The sequence below is a fragment of the Chenopodium album genome, chromosome 9 (genome assembly GCF_948465745.1).
Source record: "Chenopodium album chromosome 9, dcCheAlbu1.1, whole genome shotgun sequence".
Classification (NCBI taxonomy): Eukaryota; Viridiplantae; Streptophyta; class Magnoliopsida; order Caryophyllales; family Amaranthaceae; genus Chenopodium; species Chenopodium album.
Window position 1 is genome coordinate 51,590,114 of NC_137842.1, and position 20,285 is coordinate 51,610,398.

The window sequence follows — 20,285 nt, forward strand, 5'->3', positions numbered from 1 at the left end:
GTTGCTGGGATTAGGGTGGTTTTTGTTCGCCGGAGAAGGGCGGGTGCTGTGGTGGAATGGTGGTTGTCGGGGGTTAAGGGGGGTTGCCTTTTTTTTTTTAAAATCTAAAATTAATTATTTAAATTAAAAAGTTTAATTTGACCAATTACCTGATGACACATGTCATGGGTAACCGGTTTTAAAGGTTACAAGTTTTTTGTCTTGTTTAAAATTAACATCCCCAAAGGTTATATTAGTAAGAGTTAATCAAAAGGTTGTATTATTAAAAAAGAATGGGCCAAACGTTGTATTATTTTCCGCAATTTTTCTTTTAATATAATTTTGATCTATTTTACGATAAATTAACGCATCCCCGTTTATAACAAGTTTACAAGTTATATTACGACTCGGAATAACATCCAAGTCAAGAGCTACTTAAAAATTTTAAAACCTCTCTTTTATTGCTGCCCCGATTTGGATTTTTTTCAGTTGTAAGCTGCGCCGCTGCAATTTCTCCTCCCTCTCTCTCTCTCTTCTCCATTGAAGCGCACTCTGAATTCTTCGTTTTTCTCCTCCATTGACGCAGCTTCGAGGTAAGGTAGTTTTGTTCAACTATTGAATATCAATTTCAAATTCTAGGGTTTTGTTCCGCGCTTTGGTTGATTTAATTGTCGTTTTAGTGTTTTTAGGGTTCGGATTTTTGAACTTTTGTAGGTTATAAATACTCTAACAATTTAACGAGCATACTTTGATAATTAACTCATATTTTCCATTATAATTTGGTGTTTCATTAAATTGATTATCTTTTGTTTTTGTTGATTGGCAGCATATCTGTTCGAATCTAGAGATAAATTTGAGGTTTTCTGGAATTTGTTTGTTTGTTTGATTTATCGAAAGATGTCGCCGATGAAACTGCCACCGGCAAAGTCATCGACATCGACGCAATACGACCACACTAATGATCCGTGGTTCAAGAACCGATTTAGTGCTCAAGAGGATGAAAAGGCTTTGGCTGCTAAGGAATATCATGTACCTCCCTATTTGAAACGGGAAGGGTACAAACCTCGAAAACCCGAAGATTTTGGTGATGGTGGGGCGTTCCCTGAGATTCATATTGCTCAATATCCTTTGGGGATGGGTAGGGATAAGACACCAAGTTCAAAGATATTGCCTGTTACTGTGGATAGTAAAGGGAATGTGGCATTTGATAATATAGTGAAGCAGAATGAAAATGCATCGAAGATTGTTTATTCGCAACATAGGGATCTAGTGCCGAAAATTTTGAGGGGGGAGGAGTCTGGTTCTGAGGAAGAATTGGAAGAGCTGCAGAAAGAGATTGAAGAGACTACTGAAGCTACTAAAGCTGCAATTGAGAAGATCGTTAATGTGAGGTTGAGTGCTGCTCAGCCCAAGAATGTGCCTAAGCATTCATCTGATTCGAAGTTCATCAAGTATAAGCCGTCGCAGCAAGCTCAGGCTTTTAATTCTGGTGCGAAAGAGAGAATTATTAGGATGGTAGAGATGCCGGTGGACCCTCTTGAACCTCCCAAGTTCAAGCATAAGAGGGTTCCCAGGGCCTCAGGGTCACCGCCTGTGCCGGTCATGCATTCACCACCTCGTCCTGTGACAGTGAAAGATCAGCAGGACTGGAAGATTCCACCTTGTATTTCGAACTGGAAGAATCCTAAGGGTTACACCATTCCCTTGGATAAGCGGCTTGCAGCTGATGGAAGGGGCCTTCAAGACGTTCAGATCAATGACAATTTTGCAAAGCTTTCTGAATCTCTGTATGTTGCAGAGCAGAAGGCTAGAGAAGCTGTTGCAATGAGATCGAAGGTGCAAAAGGAGATGGCGATGAAGGAAAAGGAAAAGAAGGAGCTGGAGCTGCGTGCTTTGGCTGCTAAGGCACGTTCTGAGAGGACTGGTATTGCAGCTCCTGTGGCTGCACCTGCTCCATCTGCTAGAAATATGGATATGGACGATGATGACATGAGATCTGATCATGTTGGCAGAGGAGAGAGGGAAGCTACAAGGGAGGCGAAAGAGGAGAGGGAGGAGAGGTTGGGGCGTGAGAAAATTCGTGAGGAGCGGCGACGAGAGAGGGAAAGGGAGAGAAGGTTGGAGGCCAAAGATGCTGCAACGGGAAAGAAGAGTAAGATTACAAGAGATAGGGATCGTGATATTAGTGAGAAGGTTGCTCTTGGTATGGCGTCCGTTGGGTCTGGAAGAGGTGAAGTCATGTATGATCAGCGATTGTTCAACCAAGAGAAGGGGATGGAATCTGGTTTCGCTGCTGATGACCAGTACAATGTATATGACAAGGGCTTATTTACAGCCCAAGCTACACTTTCCACTCTATACCAGCCGAAGAAAGATATGGATAATGAAATGTATGGCGGAGCTGATGAACAGCTTGAGAAGATTAGGAACACAGAGAGGTTCAAACCTGACAAGGGATTCACTGGAACTGCAGAGAAGAGTGGTAAGAGAGAGAGGCCTGTTGAGTTTGAGCAGGTTGCTGAGGAGGCTGATCCATTCGGTTTGGATCAGTTTTTGACTGAAGTGAAGAAGGGTAAGAAAGCCATGGACAAAATTGGTGGTGGAGGTACAATGAAAGCAAGCGCTGGGTCTACACGAGAAGGCTATGATGGTGGCTCCGGGAGGAGCAGGATTGACTTCAGCAAGGGGCGTTAATTCTGTTTGTTTGTTTTTATTTTTATTTTTTTTATTTTTTTTTTTTCTGTTAGCTCATCCTGTTTTTGCCCTATAGATGATCTGCATTTTATTTGATTGTATAATACTTAGCCTTCTCAGAAAGGCCACTAGGGTTCTTAACGGTTTTTATGTGGATCTTTGTTATTGTATCTTTAATCACAGTAATCTACTTATCCAAAAGTGTAGGTGCTATCTTTAATTGCAGAGAAAATTGATTTAAGATTTCTTATCAGTGCTGATTATTCTGGCTACAATATTCCTGCACTGCTAAAGACTTTCTTTTTTTTTTTTTTTTTTTTTTTTTTGGGGGGGGGGAGGTGTTCAGTTAATGATGCATTCGAACATACAGTGGAGAATCATACTATACACCCTTAAGGGCCCTGGCAAGGGAGCGTGGTGGTTGTAGGCTGGAGACAAATAATGTGTATTGCATTTCAGTATAATTTGATTACAGTAATTGATAAATTTGATCAGAAAGTTCTTGTTGGCTGCTGTTTTGACTGTTGCTGTGCTTGTATTTAGTTCTGCAGATTTTTGGTGTTTTCTTACACATCTATTTTGGCCTTGCAAATTCTTCTATTGATTCTGTGATGATGGCATGGCTGATGAATTAGGACTTCAATTAATTTTTGAGGTTTGAATTTTCTAAATATATTGGTTGATTCTTTTATGTTTTTTACTGGAGGGGTTTTCTTTGTACAGTTTTTGATGATCATGCAGTTGCTTCTGGGTGGTTGAATAATTGATGATCAATTAGGTTGCTTGCTGACTGCATTGGCAGTGAAGTTTTTTTTGCTTAAGGTTTGAGATGATTTTGTTCTACATAGTTATTTGCTTTAGACATTTATTCAAGCATTTGTTTGAACTACTGTTGTGTACTGCTTTGTAGGTTTCTAATGTCTTGCTTGAGCAGGTGACTGGGAGTGGAGTTTTTATAATATTTTTCCTTGCCGATAATTTCGGATGATTTGATGGTGTGATATATTTAGGACTGCTGTCATGGGTTGGATTTTCTTAGTCTGCTAAGCTTGTTATCCTTCGGGGGGAAAAAAAAAAGTGTCAATAGACTTTTCTATGTTGGTTCCTGCTCTCCCCCAAAGAATAAAGATGCGAACATCTTAGGATTTGTCTTATTTTGTAGGTATACAAATAGATGCCTTTCACATTGGACATCATGCCAATTAGGACGTTTTGTCGTTCATGCGGTAACATTTCTTCATAACTGTGGGTTTATTGCCTTTTTTCCCTCTTCTTGTATGGATGAATTACAACTTTTATTTGGTCTGTTGAGATTGTATTTCTACAGATGTGTTGTGTACTTGTGTGATATAGCATGATTGACTTTTGTGATATTGACACGATTACAGGGATTTCTTGTTGATGAAGTGGGACATTGTACACCTCTGCAGTTAGTTAGTTATAAGGTATGCGACCTTGAACAGGCTTTGTAATTATTGGACTTCTTGTTAATAGAGTGGGACATTTACACCTCTATTCTTGTTAGTTGTAATGTATGCGACCTTGACCAGGCTTTGTACATTTATGCTGTGAAACCATTGTCTTCTTTTCTTCATTTGATTTCTTCTCTTGTTTTGGCTAGGAGGTTAAGGGACTGTACATGCTCTTCTCATCTTGTGTACAAGATATACTCTACAAGTTTTCTGACGACTTTACAGGGAGTTCATCCATACTATCCTTTTTTTTTGGAATTTTAATCTAATGTGAAAATGTGCTCAAAACGTGCTTAAATTTGATTGTCTAGTCAATCTCTAGATTTTCCCCTGTGCTTCAGGTTAATCTTTACCCTCTCAGCTCATGTTTGGCATATTGTATTTATGGGTGCACACTTCAGCTTTGTTGTTATGGTTGGGGTCCATTACTAGCTGCTTTGGTTCAGTTTCTGTCAACACTATCTTCTTCCAGCTGATGTCAGCTGATTTGTTTATGGATGTATGCTGTCTTATGGTTTTACTGAAGATATGTGAGGTTTTGCTGAAGTTGTGGTAGGTTCACACGTGACTGGTGGTTTTGGGACTTAAAAGTGGCGATTTGTATTTTCTTTTCGTGGATGATACAGAATTATTGATACAGTGTTGATGCTTTGTGTATGTTGTGTATGTTGATATAGCAGATTGATGGTATTAAGATTTACTGTTTTTAAAGATGGAGCTGCATTCTATCTCCCACGAGTATGGAGTTATTCTCTCAGCGATTGTACCCTCACATGGAGATTTTAATGGGGATATGTTTTTGGCAGTGTTTTTTTCATGATTTTACTTAATGCCTTTTTGTTGGCAAGTGGGTGCATTGTCATCTTTATTACATTTGTACCATTATGTCTATTGCAGTGACTCTTGCTTTTGATGTTATCTGTGCCTGTGGATACATTATGGGGACAAAAAGATCTGGTGTATAGGGGAAGTTTCTCATATGTTTTTCCTTTGAAGGTCTAATATTGACCCCCCTCTGATATAACATTGTGTCTTTTTGTGGCGAAGGGATGCTCTGCGATTGTGTATGGTTGGCTCTTGCATTGGTCTGTTCACATCACCTTTGATATTTAGGATCAAGTGTATTGGTTTGGTTACTGCTGTGATTGCTTGGAAGGGGCATGAGTGTATAAAGTAGCGAGTTTTTGTGTACTGGTTGAAAAATCGCATCTGATGTATTAGAGTAGTCTGGTCGAGCAAGCAAATAGTTAGCTGAGATTTTGTGTACTTGTTGAGGAATCACATCTGATGTGTAGTTGTTATAGTAATTGTTTCAGATGTAGAAATTCTATAGCTGGTAGTGTAACTTATTTATTTTTCTATAATTCTATTTATCTTTGTTCAGCTTCAGTAGTTCAGTTAAATTTATTGAAAAATATGTAGAATACATGAACTCTAGATTTTATAAATTCTGAGTTCAATTTTGTTTAACTGCTTATTCATTTTGTTACAATCCGTATCAACTCCCCCTGCCAACATTATTTGTCAACTCCAGCCTTCCTACTGGTTTTTTTTTTGTTTTTTTGCAGTATGCTGCTGTTTCTTTCCTTTCTCTCATGTGTAGTCATAGAACTCTCTAGAAATGAGTGTTTGTGCTTTTAAGGGTGGTATCAGACAATTGAAGCCGATCCTTGTGTGATTTTTTCGATATCTGGGATTGCTTGTTTGTGATTTAGCCGGAGATTAAAATATTTGAACTCCATCTTTTCAAGTCATATCGTTTTGGATTTCTTCTCCAAGGCTTGAGTTACGTTAGGAATTCTTGTATGCTGATAATTTGATATGTGTAATTATATCCTATATCTTTTGCCATTTATTTTTGTCTACATCTTTTTTTATATCATCTTTTCTTGAGTGTAATTAGCTTGAGTTGTGTAACATTTTACTATAGCTGAGGTGGTGGTGAATGGATGTAATTATTCTTTTCCTGTTAGCCTTCTCCTTGGAACTGGCATTCTATATTTTTCTGTGTCTTTGGTGTCAATGGTTATTAACCAGTTTAAAAGCTATCCGATCCTTGGGATGTTGTCAATGGCTAATTGGTTATTAACCAGTTTAGAAGCCACTTTTTGTTAATTTATTATTATACATTTAGTTAACTCCGTGTCTTTGGTGCTAGGTGAAAGATGTAGGGGGCAACAGGATTTTTTGCCTCATAGTTGTCATATATGTCATTTTGCTGATTCGGGGTTAATTAAGCTGTTGCTGATTTGTTGTAGATATCATCTCCAGGGTTTCGTGTGCCGGTCAAACTATTTCCAACCTTCTTTACAATGACGGTTTCTAGTGATACTTCTGAGTAAGCAGTGTTTTATGTAAGGCCCAGTGTGGCAATGTGGGGTTAAGAAATTTTGTTTGATAATAAATTTCAATTTCTGAGTGAATTTATTTTAGCTTCATGTTATTTTCTTTTCTCTTTTTGGGCAAGTGATGTTAATTTCTTTTTTCTCAACTCTGGTTTTGTTTGTGATTTGCTTGTGTTGTGAAGCATGTGGCTGTTATTGGAGTCAGCGACGCCAGAATGGTTAACAAGATATGTCTAGTAGTTCTTATCCTGATAATGTCCACTTTAAACCTTTCTTCGCAGGTGTTGTAGGCATGTGATAGGTTTGTAATTGGCTCATAAGATTTTCTAATGGGTAATTTTTGGTTTTGTTTGTTATTTGGAAGTTGCTAGGGTTGGTAAATGTTACTGGAGTACTATTTGGTTTGTTTACCTTACATACACCATACCATCTGGTAGTTTTGATGGTTTAATCCACTTGGTACCACTGTCAAGTTTTGAAATCTTTAATTCCATAGTTTTGTACCTGTTCCTTCATTTCCCTAGGCTAATGTTCATGTTTGTTTTGCGCTCTTGCAACAGGAAATGTGTGTGCAGATTTTGTTATGGTTATTAGGTCCTACTGCTGTAACAGATAGTCATCTCGTTTTGCAAGAGCAATAACACATTTATAATTTCTCTCAAGATTTGGTTATATTATTTTGTCTGCTTTTATTATTTTAGGTTTTGGTTATTGTATTTGCTACTGATGACTTGTAGTAAATGAATAAACTGTGATTAAATCTATTCTGACAACAGTAAAATATTTTATGTAGTAAACATCAGGGGATATTCTGATCATTTGCATCTTTCAATGACATCAGAATGGGTGTGCATAAGCGCATTTTGTTTTGTTTTCAGCACCGGAATAAGCTATCATTATATTGAAGTGAGTTATATAGAGAATGAGTTTGAGTTTTTATAATACACTTAGGACTTGTATACGCACTCTTTCCTACTTGTAGGATTTCTGGTGGAAAGGATTTCTTAATTCTTAAAGTCGGGACTTTTAAGAGTTGATATCTCAACTTCGAGTCATCCCTATTGTTTCAGGTTCATGATTGTGCTTAAGGTTAGCAGCAAAGATGGTTTTCCATTAATTGTTCATATGACGGTGGTCTGTAGGCTGTAGCTGATATAATTTTTTCTATCAAAAATACTATGAGTGTTTGTAATGTATACTATGTTTGTCGTCCTCCCCTTGCATCATAGGCTTATTGCTAAAATATGAAGCTTATAAAATTTTTGGTGGTTGCATATGGATATAAAAAGGATTGTATGATGCCAGAGGCGCATGGTATTAAATTTCCTACTAAAACTGTCTTGAGGTTGTCAGTAACTTGTAATTTATGTGAATCAAACTCAGCTAATAACTAAAGTATGCTTGATCAACGCCTGCTGAAGAGCATGTCAAGCTGTCAACTACTTTTGGCCTTTTGGGTACCTTAAATTTGAATCGAGTTTCATCGATACTCATTCCGTATCTCTACCCTTTCAAAACTCAGAAATGCAGTTACTGTTTCAATTCTACAGTACATATCCATAAATGCCCTTTTTTTTTTTTTTTTTTTTTTTTTTTTTTTTTTTTCGGTTTTTGCCTTGCTTTTTTATTTTCTTTTGCTGCCTTGTTATTGTGCTGAGTCAGCTTATCTTTGGTGGATTCATTGGGCATTTGTGTTTATTTTATTTTATTTTTTCTTTTCTTTTGGGCGTTTGTTTTCTAAATTAGTTATTTTTGGATTTCTGATTATTGTGTATTACAGGGGAGGGGGTCGTAGCTTACTAATTTAGTTTAGTATTGATTATCACTTAATTGTTGGGCAGCTTAGTGTTGTAAAGTTTAATTGCTGTAGGAAGTGTTTGGTCAATTCAGTCAATGAGAGTTTGCTTGTAGGAACGTGGTCTTCCAGATTTTAAGCTTCATGTCGTGTGTGATGCTTTTGGGGTGCTTTGACTGCCAATAAGGCTTGAATTTAGAAAATGTTTGTTTATTCATTCAGTGTGTACTTATATTGGGTGTATATAAATGATTCACTTTGTTGTAGTGTGTCGATTATTTGTTATTTGCATCTAATTTCTTCTTTTCTTTTTGTGTTCTAAGCTCAGTGACCATAGTTCTAAACAAGGAAGCTCAGGTAACTTAAATCTTATCGATTGTTTGAGCTGGATATGTTTGTTACATGTGTATCTTTTGATTATTCCATTATTATGGCTCGTCTAAGAAATGCGAATTTAATGGACCAGAACTATGATCAGCATTGACAAATGACAATTCTAGAAACTACAGGACCGTGACAAGGACAAACCAGATATTTCATTATAGTTTGTATATTGATGGAATGATGGGTGTATTGTGTGTCTTATGTCTTGTGTTCATGTAGTGGAGTTTATGTGCCGAGTCGTTCTTTGGATTTCTAAATTGGGTTTATAGAATGGTATATGTTTTGTGGATTTTAGAGAATCATGTTTGTTAGTATGAATTAATGCTCTTGATTGTCTTCATCTATGCACTGAATGTTATTAGCAATGAGAATGGTTAATTTTATTGTTATGTTTATTTTTATTACAAGTTAGATGATTGTGGTTGTCTTTGTTAATGGACTGAGTGTTGTAAATGATGGTTGTAGGTAGCCTTTTAAATTTGTTAGTTTCATTTTCTTTGCTTTTTTTTTTTTTTTTTTTTTTTTTTTTTTTTTTTTTTTGTTTAGAATTTAGATTTAGTGCAGATTGTTGGGCTAATGATTTAATGTCATGTATTGTTTGAAACTGAGTAGGTTTTGTTTAATATGCTATCTGTTTGGGGGTGGGAGGGGGGGGGGGGGGGGGGGAGGAGAATGTTCTGTGTAGCATATGAATCATATGATGGTTAGGCTTTATTCTTTGTATCATGTAATTTATAGATATGTGCTTGTTTTATGTGTTGGTGTTAAGACAATTTAGTGGTAAAAAACATGGATAGTTATTGCTTTGCTCTATAGTTGTGCAGCTGCCTATGTAATGGGTTGTTTTTGTTGAGTTTTATAGAACCATGTCCATTTTTTTAACAAGTTAGATGATTTTGAATGTCTTAGCTAAGTGTGTCAGTTTAGTTTTCAAACAGGTGGAGTAGATACAGGTCCTTTAAATTTGTTCCTTCTGTTTAGGATTAGGATTGTGATTTAGTTTTGCTTTGGGGGCTGATGATTTAATATCATATATTGTTTGGAGATTAGCATGTTTTATTTTATTTTATATGCTATTTGTTGGGGGGGGGGGGGGGGGTGTTTTGTTTAGTATATGGATCATGTGATGGTTAGAATTTATTATGTGTATCATGTGATTTATAGAAATGTGCTTGTCTTAGGTGGTGACGTTAGGCACTTCATTGATACAAAAGGTGATTGTTTTGTTTGATTTATTTATTGTAGAAAATGTCCTGTTTAAAACATGGATTCCGATTCCTTTGCTATGCAGTTATGCAACTGCCTTCGATTTACAAACAGTATGTATTACATGTGTTTCTTGTTAGTAGTTTCTACTCCTTTTTAAAAGTTGTATATGATAGGTTGTCGTACACCTGTCAAAAATAAATTCCTAACAAAACCAACTAACAATGTAGTAGGGTAAGTAGGGTCGAATCCACAGAGAGATGGTATTCAATCTAACCTCTAAGAAATTGGAGAAACTAAACTATGTCACGAAATTGGGATAGGGAAGTAGTCTAAATTAAAATAGGAATAAAACAATTGATAACAAGACCTAGGGTTATGGTTCACCATGTTTATAGCTCTAAATCTATCAAATATCAATAAAAATTCAATCAATCAATTATCTAGAGCAATTGCTAAGCCTACGGCCGGGTCTTAACGCTCTCAATTCAACACATGCAGTACGGTCGCTAACATAATCAGAATTGCTAATTGTAGGGAAGCCTCTAAAAGTAAGATCTTTCGATTCAAACTTTTATTAACATGAATTAATCAAACAATTGATCAGGTTGCAAGACTATCAATAAAAACACTATCAATTAGAGATATGAATAATCAAAACATTAAAATTATCAATCAAGATTCATAATATAAACATGGATTCCCAAACCCTAGAAATAAAACTACTCTAGCATGAAATAAATAAATAAAACTAGATCTAAGGAATAAAACATAATAAAAAGCAAGAAAATAGAAATAAAATACCTTAATGAATTAAAATAGTAAACCCAAGAATCATCCATGGAAGAATCCATGGAGATGCCATGAGAAACTAGGGTTTAAGAGAGAAAACTAAAAAGAACGTAAAATAAAAAGTATAAAAAAAAGCATAAGGGAAAATAATTATCCCTTGAGTATTTATATTATCCTAAAACTAATCTAAAAATAATTAAAGAAAAGAAATAAGAAAGTATAAATTACATAAGTTGAATTATTAGTGGACGATAGAAGATGACATGGCCCGAAAACTTGTGACGATGTGAATGAAAAAGCTATTCGAGGCTTCAAGTCTGCTCGACCAGACCTGTGGGCGCAGGCTGGTGGCCGCGGCCTGGCAGCAGCACCTGCTGGTGTCGAGTGGTCGCGGGACAGGGGCGCAACAATTATCCCGCGGGTGGCTGACAACATCACTTAGATTAAAACGCCTATAACTTCTGTTCTAGAAGGCTTCTTGGGGCGTGTGACCTATAATTGAAAATCTCTTTAAGTCTAGTTTCCAACACAATTTGAATCGCATCAATCTGATTTGTAGAACTCAAGTTATGATCAAAAGAGTGGACAAAGGTCAGTTTTGCCACTTTGTAAAACATCGTTTAACTTCGTTTCTAACTCAAATTCATTTCCGGAAGATGCATAGCGACCCTTGTGAATGGTATATTCATTCCTCATGCATGTTAATCTCAATTAAGCTTCCATCAACACATATCCTTCATTGAGCGACCTCGATTCATCGACATTTCATCCTTTTATTGTCCGATTCTTCCAAAACTACTCCGAAAGCGTTCAAATGACTATGAAATCACCTGAAACATTAAGAAAAACACAAACGGAGCGTAATAGAGCACAAAACAAACAACTTATGCATTTGCGACCTAAAAAAAGGACTAAAAGACCTAAAAAGCAACTATAAAACTAGCATAAATGTGCAGATAAACTCTATATAAATGTGATTCATCAGTATATAAGAATATTACATGCTATTAGATGGTGATTCTCTGCTACAAGCTAAAAATAAAGCTTAGCTTCTAAGAGTACTTGCATTAGGTTTATAATGAATTTTTAGAAGACCTACATCAGAACAATCTCTGATAAGAAGTATGGTTTCAACAATGGACTGATTCTCTTACAATTATTTACAGGTCATGGACTTACCACCCACGCAAGTAGTGATGCCTTTCCTTTCTCTTCTAAAGCAGATTACCGGTTACTTGAACTTCCCTGAACCAGATTACCAGTTTGTTGATGAACCTGGAAGCATTGCTTGTGTGATCATAAAAACAGATTGCGGTCCCATTGCTTCTGTTTATGTTGGGGGTTATACTTAGAGTGTAGAAGAGTCATGTGAAGTGGCTGCTAGGAAAGCTGTCATGATCTTATGAAAAAGTATGATATAGTTATTGAGGATGTCACCTATTTGAGGAAACAAATGTACGACCGTTGTGATCAGTTGTTTTGGTTCAAGAAGGAAGAGCTAGAGCGCATTGAAAAAGATGAGCCTAAAATCTGTATGTATGAAGATATTCCTTCTGGACTTGAAAACAACCATAAGAAGATCGTAGTGGACTTTGTTGTGATTTTAAGGGCTATCTTTAGGGCTGTTGATATTAAATGCACTCCAATAGAAACCATTGAGCATTCACTTGATCAGTTTACTTCATGGTTTACTATTATGCCTCATTGAGAAAGAGTAGGATTCCGATGTCTGTTCAGTGACTATTGCCGAACTGCAGCTGCAGCAAAGCAGAGCCTAGCTAGAAAGGCCGTGGACTACCTTGCTGATGTCTTTAATCTTGTAATAATTGATACTAATTATAAGGTCACGACAGCTAGGTATGATGCCATCCTATGTACCTTAGTGAGGGAGAGCTATTTAGGTGTGAAGGAGAGAGTGTTAGGCATTAAAGAGCAACTAGAGCCTTCCACAGTTCTTATTGAGCAAGATTGTCTTACTCCTCTTGGACAGGAGTTTAAGGTTCTTGTATCGATTTTGCCTATTTTGCCTCCTAAGAAGCGCCTGTTGCGACACATATATGAAGAAACCAGTCCTGTTCCTAAATCTGATTGTCAGATGGTTTCAGTGTTTCCAGTGCCAGAAGATTTCGAGAGCTGTTTTAAGCGTGTAAAGTCTGTTAACCATTAGAAGTTGTTAGTGTGTGTTTAGAAATTAGTACTGCTACGGCTGTATTGCTTAGCTCTTTTTGCTTTTAAAATCGAGCTAGGTCACTGATATGCTGTTAAAACTGTGTTAGGATTATCTTATATGCTTTTGTATGGTATTAGGACTATTTTAGGTCCCATTATGTAAGCTTTGTTTTGTGATAAGCTCTACAACTAAACTTCTGTATTTTATTTGCTGAAACAATGTAATGGAATTGGTAGAATCTTTTCTTCTATGAATTTTGTTGAAAGTAGTCTTTTTGTCTCTAAAATCTGCAGTCTTTATGTATGCCTATTTCTTTCTTATGATTGATGCTATTTACTTACTTATGACTTGTTATACTTTGAAGCCAGGATTGATGTACTACAGCATTTTAGCTGTTGGACTTACAATTAAGTATTTTCAAAATACAATAGTAACTGTAGCTAGATAGTTGCCATACAGCTATTTACATATGAGTATGTCCTGCACCATAGCTTTCAGATTTCATAGCTAATTAAAATTTACAAGTTAGTTTTCCTAAGCATTTTATTTGAACAAGGATCTTATAGATCGTCTGATACGAGAACCATCATCTTCGAAAGGATATCGCACTAAGCGCCTTAAAAGTTTAGAAGCTGCATCTGAAGAGGAATTGCAGAGGTATACACAGATAAATAAACGAATTTCAGTAAGCTAATGTATACATAAACCTGTTTTACTGATGTTATAGATTAGTTAGTATTAGTAGAATTTGATTTTCACATTTATAGAAATGGCTGCAGTGACATATATATGTTACATTGTTTTTTCATTTTTAGGTTACAGCCTCAGCCTACGACAAAACGTGTAAAGAAACCCAGGACTAGACATCCGATTACAAGTATTTAAATTTATGTTAAGTTTAGTCCCCTTTTTTTCCAATTCTGCATGTTAGTTAGTGTGTACATATATGACTGTTTTATGGACATTCTGTGGTAAGCAGGAATCCCTGATGCAACAGTTGGTAAGAAATTACCTGTAGAACCCTATCAACTTCCTTCCCCTACTAAGTGTTCTAAATGTAGGGCACGCAAATTTGCCTTTGAAACACCTCACTTCTGCTGTTGCGATGGTGAGGTTAAGATTGCAGCAAATGATTACCCTGCACAACTTGTGAGTCTCTTCACTTCTATGGATGAAGATGCAAAGCATTTCAGGCAATACATACGCTTGTACAACAATATGTTTGCATTTACATCATTAGGTGGAAAATACGATGCTAAAACCAAAAAAGGGATCTTTGTTTTTAAGCTGCATGGTCAGCTATACCATTATATTCCATATTTACTTCCTGGAAAGGAAGGACCCAAATACATGCAACTCTATTTCTATGATGGACAACTTGAAGCTAAAAAACGGCTAGACTGCTTTCCAGAATTAAGAGAAGACGTGTTGGCTGTATTCATGGAAGTTACTAAGATAAATCCCTATGCAAGGTTCTTTCGTTCATTGAGAGAGATCCATATCACTGAATCTACACAGATTTTGATAAACAAAACAACTGTACTAGATCAGCGCGTTTACAATGCTCCATCTAGTGATGAAGTTGTTGTAATATGGCCAGAGAACGCGTCTTCCAGTGAGGCAGAAAGTCCCCATATTTTGGTAACAGCAAAAAAGGATCCATCTCAAATGGATTTAGCTCAAGATGCTTCAACTGAAAATGATTCCAATCAGAATGAATAATCTCAGAGTGACTTATCAGAAAAAAAAAATCATGTCATAGAATTATGCATTATTATGGTTGTTATGATCCTTTAAAATATCCACTAATTTTTCCCTATGGTGATTGTGGATGGTTTAAAAAAATGTCTCGGGGTGGAGTTCAGCAGTTGCAATCGCAGCTTGATCTTGTGGCTTCCTGTAGTATTCATACTACTGAAGAGCTATTAGAAGAAGAAGCAAGACGTACGTATGTGCATTATGTTTCCTTGATTATTTGCAAAAGGCAAGAAATATTTATACTATTGTCCTTTTTTTGTTTGCTTTTTAATTAAACAAAACATGTGTATTTGTAGGTGAAAATGGAGGTTTTTCAAAAACAGATAGGAACAATTCAGCAAGAGAATACTATGCATACAAGCTTCAGTGCAGACCCAATAACATGCTACTAAGAGCAGGTAGATGCTTCTAGCAGTATATAGTGGATATGTATGTAAAGGTAGAGAATACACGTTTGGATTTTTTTCGAAAAAATCAGCAGACTATAAGAGCAGATCTCTATCTAGGAATCCTAGATACTATTGATTGTGGAGAAAATTATGCAGTAAATGTGGGTCGTAGAGTCATCTTACCTCCAACATTCATTGGTGGTCCTCGAGACCTTAAAAAGAGATATCTAAATGCAATGTCATTAGTTCAACGGTTTGGTAAGCCTGATCTTTTCATTACAATGACTTGCAATGCTAATTGGCTTGAAATTAAGCAAAAACTTGCTGTTGGAGAAAAATCACAAGATAGGCCAAATATTGTTGCAAGGATCTTTAGAGCAAAAGTTCTTGCTTTAAAGCATTTGATAAAAAAGAAAAAGGTGTTTGGAGAGGTTGCAGCAATGATCTATGTCATTGAATTCCAGAAAAGAGGTTTACCTCATGCTAATTTTTTAGTCATTTTAAAGCAAGATTGCAAAATCAAATGCCCTTCTAATTTTGATAGATTTGTATGTGCTGAAATACCGTCTGTTGAGAATAGCTATCTTAGGAAATTTATACTCAAGCACATGATGCATGGTCCATGTGGTCATTTGGATCCAGAATGTCCTTGCATGAAGCACAAAGAAAGTCGTGGCCGTTGTAAGTATGGGTATCTAAAGCAGTTTTTTGATGAAACAAGAAATAGCGGTGATGGATATCCACTGTATTGAAGAAGAGACACAGGAGAGACTGTTACAGTTCGAAAAACAGTCATGGATAATAAATGGGTAATTCCATATAATCCATATCTTTCATCGTATTTTGACTGTCACTTAAATGTCGAAGTTTATTTTACTATAGAGGCTGTCAAGTATTTATATAAGTACGTGTATAAAGGTCATGACAGAATATCTTTCAACATTGTTCAGTCTCAAGATGCTGTGCCTGTCTAGGATAAAATAGAACAATATCAATCAGGTAGATGGGTTTCTCCCTGTGAAGCTGCCTGCCGCCTTTTTGGTTTTGATATGTATGAAATGTATCCCCCAGATTTGCCTCTTCCTGTATATTTACCCAATTCTCAGATAGTTCAACTTAGGCCTTATGAACAGTTGACATAAGTGATTTCAGATGATAAGCGTTCTAGAACTTGTCTCACAGAGTTTTTTCGGATGAATGCTAGGTTACCCTCTGGAACAGGATTATTGTACAATGAGTTCTCAGAGCACTATCGTTGGGATGCATCTGACAAGCATTGGTATAAGAGACAGAATAAGAAGATAGTCATTGGTAGATTGGAATTTGTTGAACCCTCGGAAGGAGAAAGATATTTTCTTAGATTACTGCTGCATAATGTTAGGAGTCCAAAGTCTTTTGAAGATCTGCGTACAATTAATGGTCACGTATATGATACCTTTCATCAAGCTGCACTTAAATTAAAGTTATTAGAAGAAGATGATTCAGTCGATTTATGTTTAAAAGAGGGTTGTGCAATTCAAATGCCACTTGCAGTTCACAAGCTATTTGCAACTGTGCTTATATTCTGTCAACCTAGTGATCCTGGTTCTCTCTAAATGAAATATTATAGCTTTATGTTAGAAGATTTTAGGCATAGGTATCCTTCTAATGCACAAAAAGTTAGGCATCTTACGGTTAAACCAGTGGAGTGGTTTTTAGAATCAATGGGGAGTTCTCTTGTTGCATATGGATTAGACCATTTAGTTGAAATTGATGATGATCAAATGCACATAAAAAAGACATAGAGGATGCATTGAATGCTCTAATATTAGAACAGTGTTTACAATGCAAGAATCAGTTGATTCAGGATCAAAGAGAGGCATTTGATGTGATATTGGATCATGTTAGAAAGCAAGTGCCTGAAGCTTTCTTCCTAGATGGTCCTGGTGGAACAGGCAAGACCTTTTTATACAATGCTTTTTTTATATGAAGATGTAAGACTCATGGATAAGATTGTTGTGCCAACAGCAACATCGGGTATAGCAGCAGCTAATATTCCTTCTGAAAGAACTGCACATTCACGATTTAAAATTCCACTTGATCCTCTTAAGTCACGTGCCTGTAATGTGCCCAAGCAAGGTAGCCTAGCTGCACTACTAAGAGAAACAACACTTATCATTTGGGACGAGGCTTCGATGGCAAAAAAAAAGAAAATATTGAGTCGCTTGATGAGTTGCTCAGAGATATATGTAATCCACACTTATTGTTTGGAGGTAAAGTTGTTGTATTTGGAGGGGATTTTAGACAGGTTCTTCCCGTTGTTCCCAAAAAAACACAAACTGAAGCAGTTGCTGCTAGCTTGGTTATCTCTGCTCTATGGCCACTATTAGTGAAATTTAGGCTAACAGAAAATATTCGAGCTAGGCATGACCCAACATATGCAGCCTTTTTGCTAGCACTTGGAAATGGGGAGCTGCAGGATGCTGAAAACGCGTTTGTTCAGCTGCCAGCAAGAATTATACAACCTTACTATGATGCCACACCTCAGGATCTGCATTTGACTTCGGTTGCTTTTCCAGAGATGGATGTACCTCTGTTTAGTGCATATATCTTTATTACTAGAGCTATATTAACACTAGTCAATGACGATGCTGATGCTATAAATGATATATTGATAGACAAGTTTCCTGGGGAAGCAGTAGTCTACAAGAGTTATGATTCAATGATCAATGATTACTGTTCCATTTACACCATTAAATTTTTAAATAAGCTTTGTCCTGGCGGCATGAGTCCTCATGAGCTCAGATTGAAACCCAACAACCCTGTTATTCTGCTTCGTAACATTATGCCATCATCTGGTCTTTGCAATGGAACCCGCCTGATATGTAAGAAATTTTTTCCAAATCTCATTGAATGCATTATTGCTGTGGGCCACCATAAAGGAGAGCATGTGTTAATACCGAGAATTAATTTAAGACCATCAGAATCCTCGGCTTATCCTTTTCAATTTTAGAGGAAACAATTTTCCTTAAAGCTTTGCTTTGCAATGACCATCAACAAGGCTCAGGGGCAAACACTTAACAAGGTTGTTGTTTATCTGCCACGATCATGCTTTTCACATGGACAGTTGTATGTTGCGCTATCTCGGGATCGACAGGTAGCTAATGTCACTGTTATAACTGATATCAATGCTGATAAACCAAGTTTGGCTCATGTCAGAAATGTAGTATCCTATGATGTTCTTCGTTTGGCTGGCATCATCTAGCTGCATTAGTGAGTGATGCCTCTCTATTTCTTTGCTTTGTTTTTTTAAAGATGGATTTAGTGATTTTGCTAATCTGCTTTATTTCACTTTGCTGTTGCAGGCTATGCTATTTTGCAACAAAGATTCTATTTTTTGAGCATGATAGAATTTATCAGTTAACATACTGGTTACCTTTCAAATCATTGTGTGCTATTTATCTATATGCCATACTTTTAGATACATTATTTTGAAGTTAAAAGAAACTTTATGAAATTGATAATTTTTTCTCACCTTTGCAGTACTTCAAGAATATCTTGCTAATCATATGGCTGCAAGAAAACAACTATTTTGCTGGTCTAGTTAACCATATATGTGTGATTCAGTAGAACATTCAAGACTTTATCATCAGTTGGTTTTAAAGAGTTGTAACAATCAAATACTATTTTTGAAGTGTTTATTATTTATTTAGATGTCTGTATTTGTATTTTATAGAACCAATCATATGCCATTCGAGAGTATTCAACCGAAAAAGCTATTTCATTATTAGTGTATCCTAATAGTCTTTCACATGTGACAGGTTAATAAGCTTTGCAGAAATTTATATTTTAAACACTACAATACAGAGAAAGATTTTGAGAAAAAAAAAAAAGCCAGGCACCATCAATTATAAAACTAAGTAGGATAGTAAAGGCTTTGCAAAGGTTTCTAACCAAAAGCAGAAACACTGTATAGAAGGCACTCTTTACTAACTACATACTCAGAATATTCTCAATTCATGACAAAAAAGAGATTAGTAATGAAACCCCCCCCCCCCCAAAAAAAAAGAATGCAAAGAAAAAAGCTTAGCTTTAAAAAGAACAAAAAAAAAAAAAAAAAAAAAAACAAAAAAAAAAAAAAAAACAAAAAAATACACATATACAAAAAATTAGTTGTGTACTTACATATGAACTACATCTCTTACAAGTATATTTAATTCTTTTATAAATTCATCCTGCTGTTTCTATTTTAAAAAGCTTACTGTAGACATGCACCAAAAAAAAAAAAATGGTAAAGGATGCAATTTCAGCTTACAGATATCAATATAGATATGGAACTTCATATTAAAATATCATTAAGGTACATCCTATATCTATAAAATATACAAATAGCTTTTTTAGGAGTAAGGCTTGCTGATTTTATGGAAGAAAATACAACAGACCACTATTACACAAAACAGTAGCATTGAATTCTTGCTTTTTCCTTTGATTTCCTTATTTTTTTTTAAAAAAAGAGTTGTACTATAAAAACACAAGAAACCTTAGGTCTTTTTATTTATCATAACATTCAATATTTCTGCAGTAAACCATAGAAAAAAAAAACAAAGAAAAGTGTACAAGGAAGCAGCTATATTCTATTCTATAAGCATTAAAACCTTTGCTCTTGGGCAGGTATGATCAGTCTAAACGCTATTTCACTTCATTTATTCTAGAATTTCAGTTGATTTGATTCGAATTATTACTAGCTGAACATTCCATTTATAGATGGCATGTATAGTAGCATATATATTCTTTAAAAAGTGTTAACTGCAATGTAAGAAAAAGTCATTATTTGTTTGAATGCATTCAGAACTGCAGAATTATATATGCATAGACATTTTGAAATGTTTGCTTATGCTTTGCCTTACTTGGTAATTTATACGAGAAGAACAACATACAAATGCATTTATTAACACAGTATAAAAGAGCAAGCACTTTTAGTACATCCATAAATTAAACTAGAAACCACTATATCAATTAATTTAGATTAATGCTGATTTTAGTAGAAATTATAAAATTGTAAAATTAATTAGCATTTTTCGTTACATACCTAAGTTATTAGATTACTTTTGTAAGCTTAGTAGGGATAGTTCTGTAGATAACAAAACACTTTAGAGATAAATAAGATAAAACTATATGATAATGGTTAGACCTTAACCATGTTTGATTCTATATTATAGATAAAGCTACAAAAATAGATATTCTAGCACTATACTAAACTGCCTGCATTCATTTCATTTATGATTATATAAGTGTGAACCTATAAAAGCGATATATCTTAGC

At 35.7% G+C, this 20,285-nt stretch overlaps 1 protein-coding gene and 1 pseudogene across 3 annotated transcripts; both read left to right on the top strand.

Annotated features, from left to right (window-relative positions):
• The first annotated feature begins 398 nt into the window (after nucleotides 1-398).
• On the top strand, nucleotides 399-2,893 carry LOC145558557 (SNW/SKI-interacting protein A pseudogene; annotated as a pseudogene). 2 transcript variants are annotated; one of them, XR_014092538.1, is made up of 2 exons: nucleotides 399-577; nucleotides 806-2,893. The product of XR_014092538.1 is annotated as an SNW/SKI-interacting protein A pseudogene, transcript variant X2 (transcript). The 2 variants fall into 2 exon arrangements; XR_014092537.1 differs by having other exon boundaries at nucleotides 399-572.
• A 14,073-nt stretch (nucleotides 2,894-16,966) lies between these two features.
• Nucleotides 16,967-17,976, top strand: LOC145557704 (uncharacterized). The gene is made up of 2 exons (XM_081618878.1): nucleotides 16,967-17,102; nucleotides 17,237-17,976. The coding sequence occupies exons 1-2, from the start codon at nucleotides 16,967-16,969 to the stop codon at nucleotides 17,974-17,976; spliced, it is 876 nt and encodes a 291-aa protein (XP_081475004.1).
• Nucleotides 17,977-20,285: the final 2,309 nt, after the last annotated feature.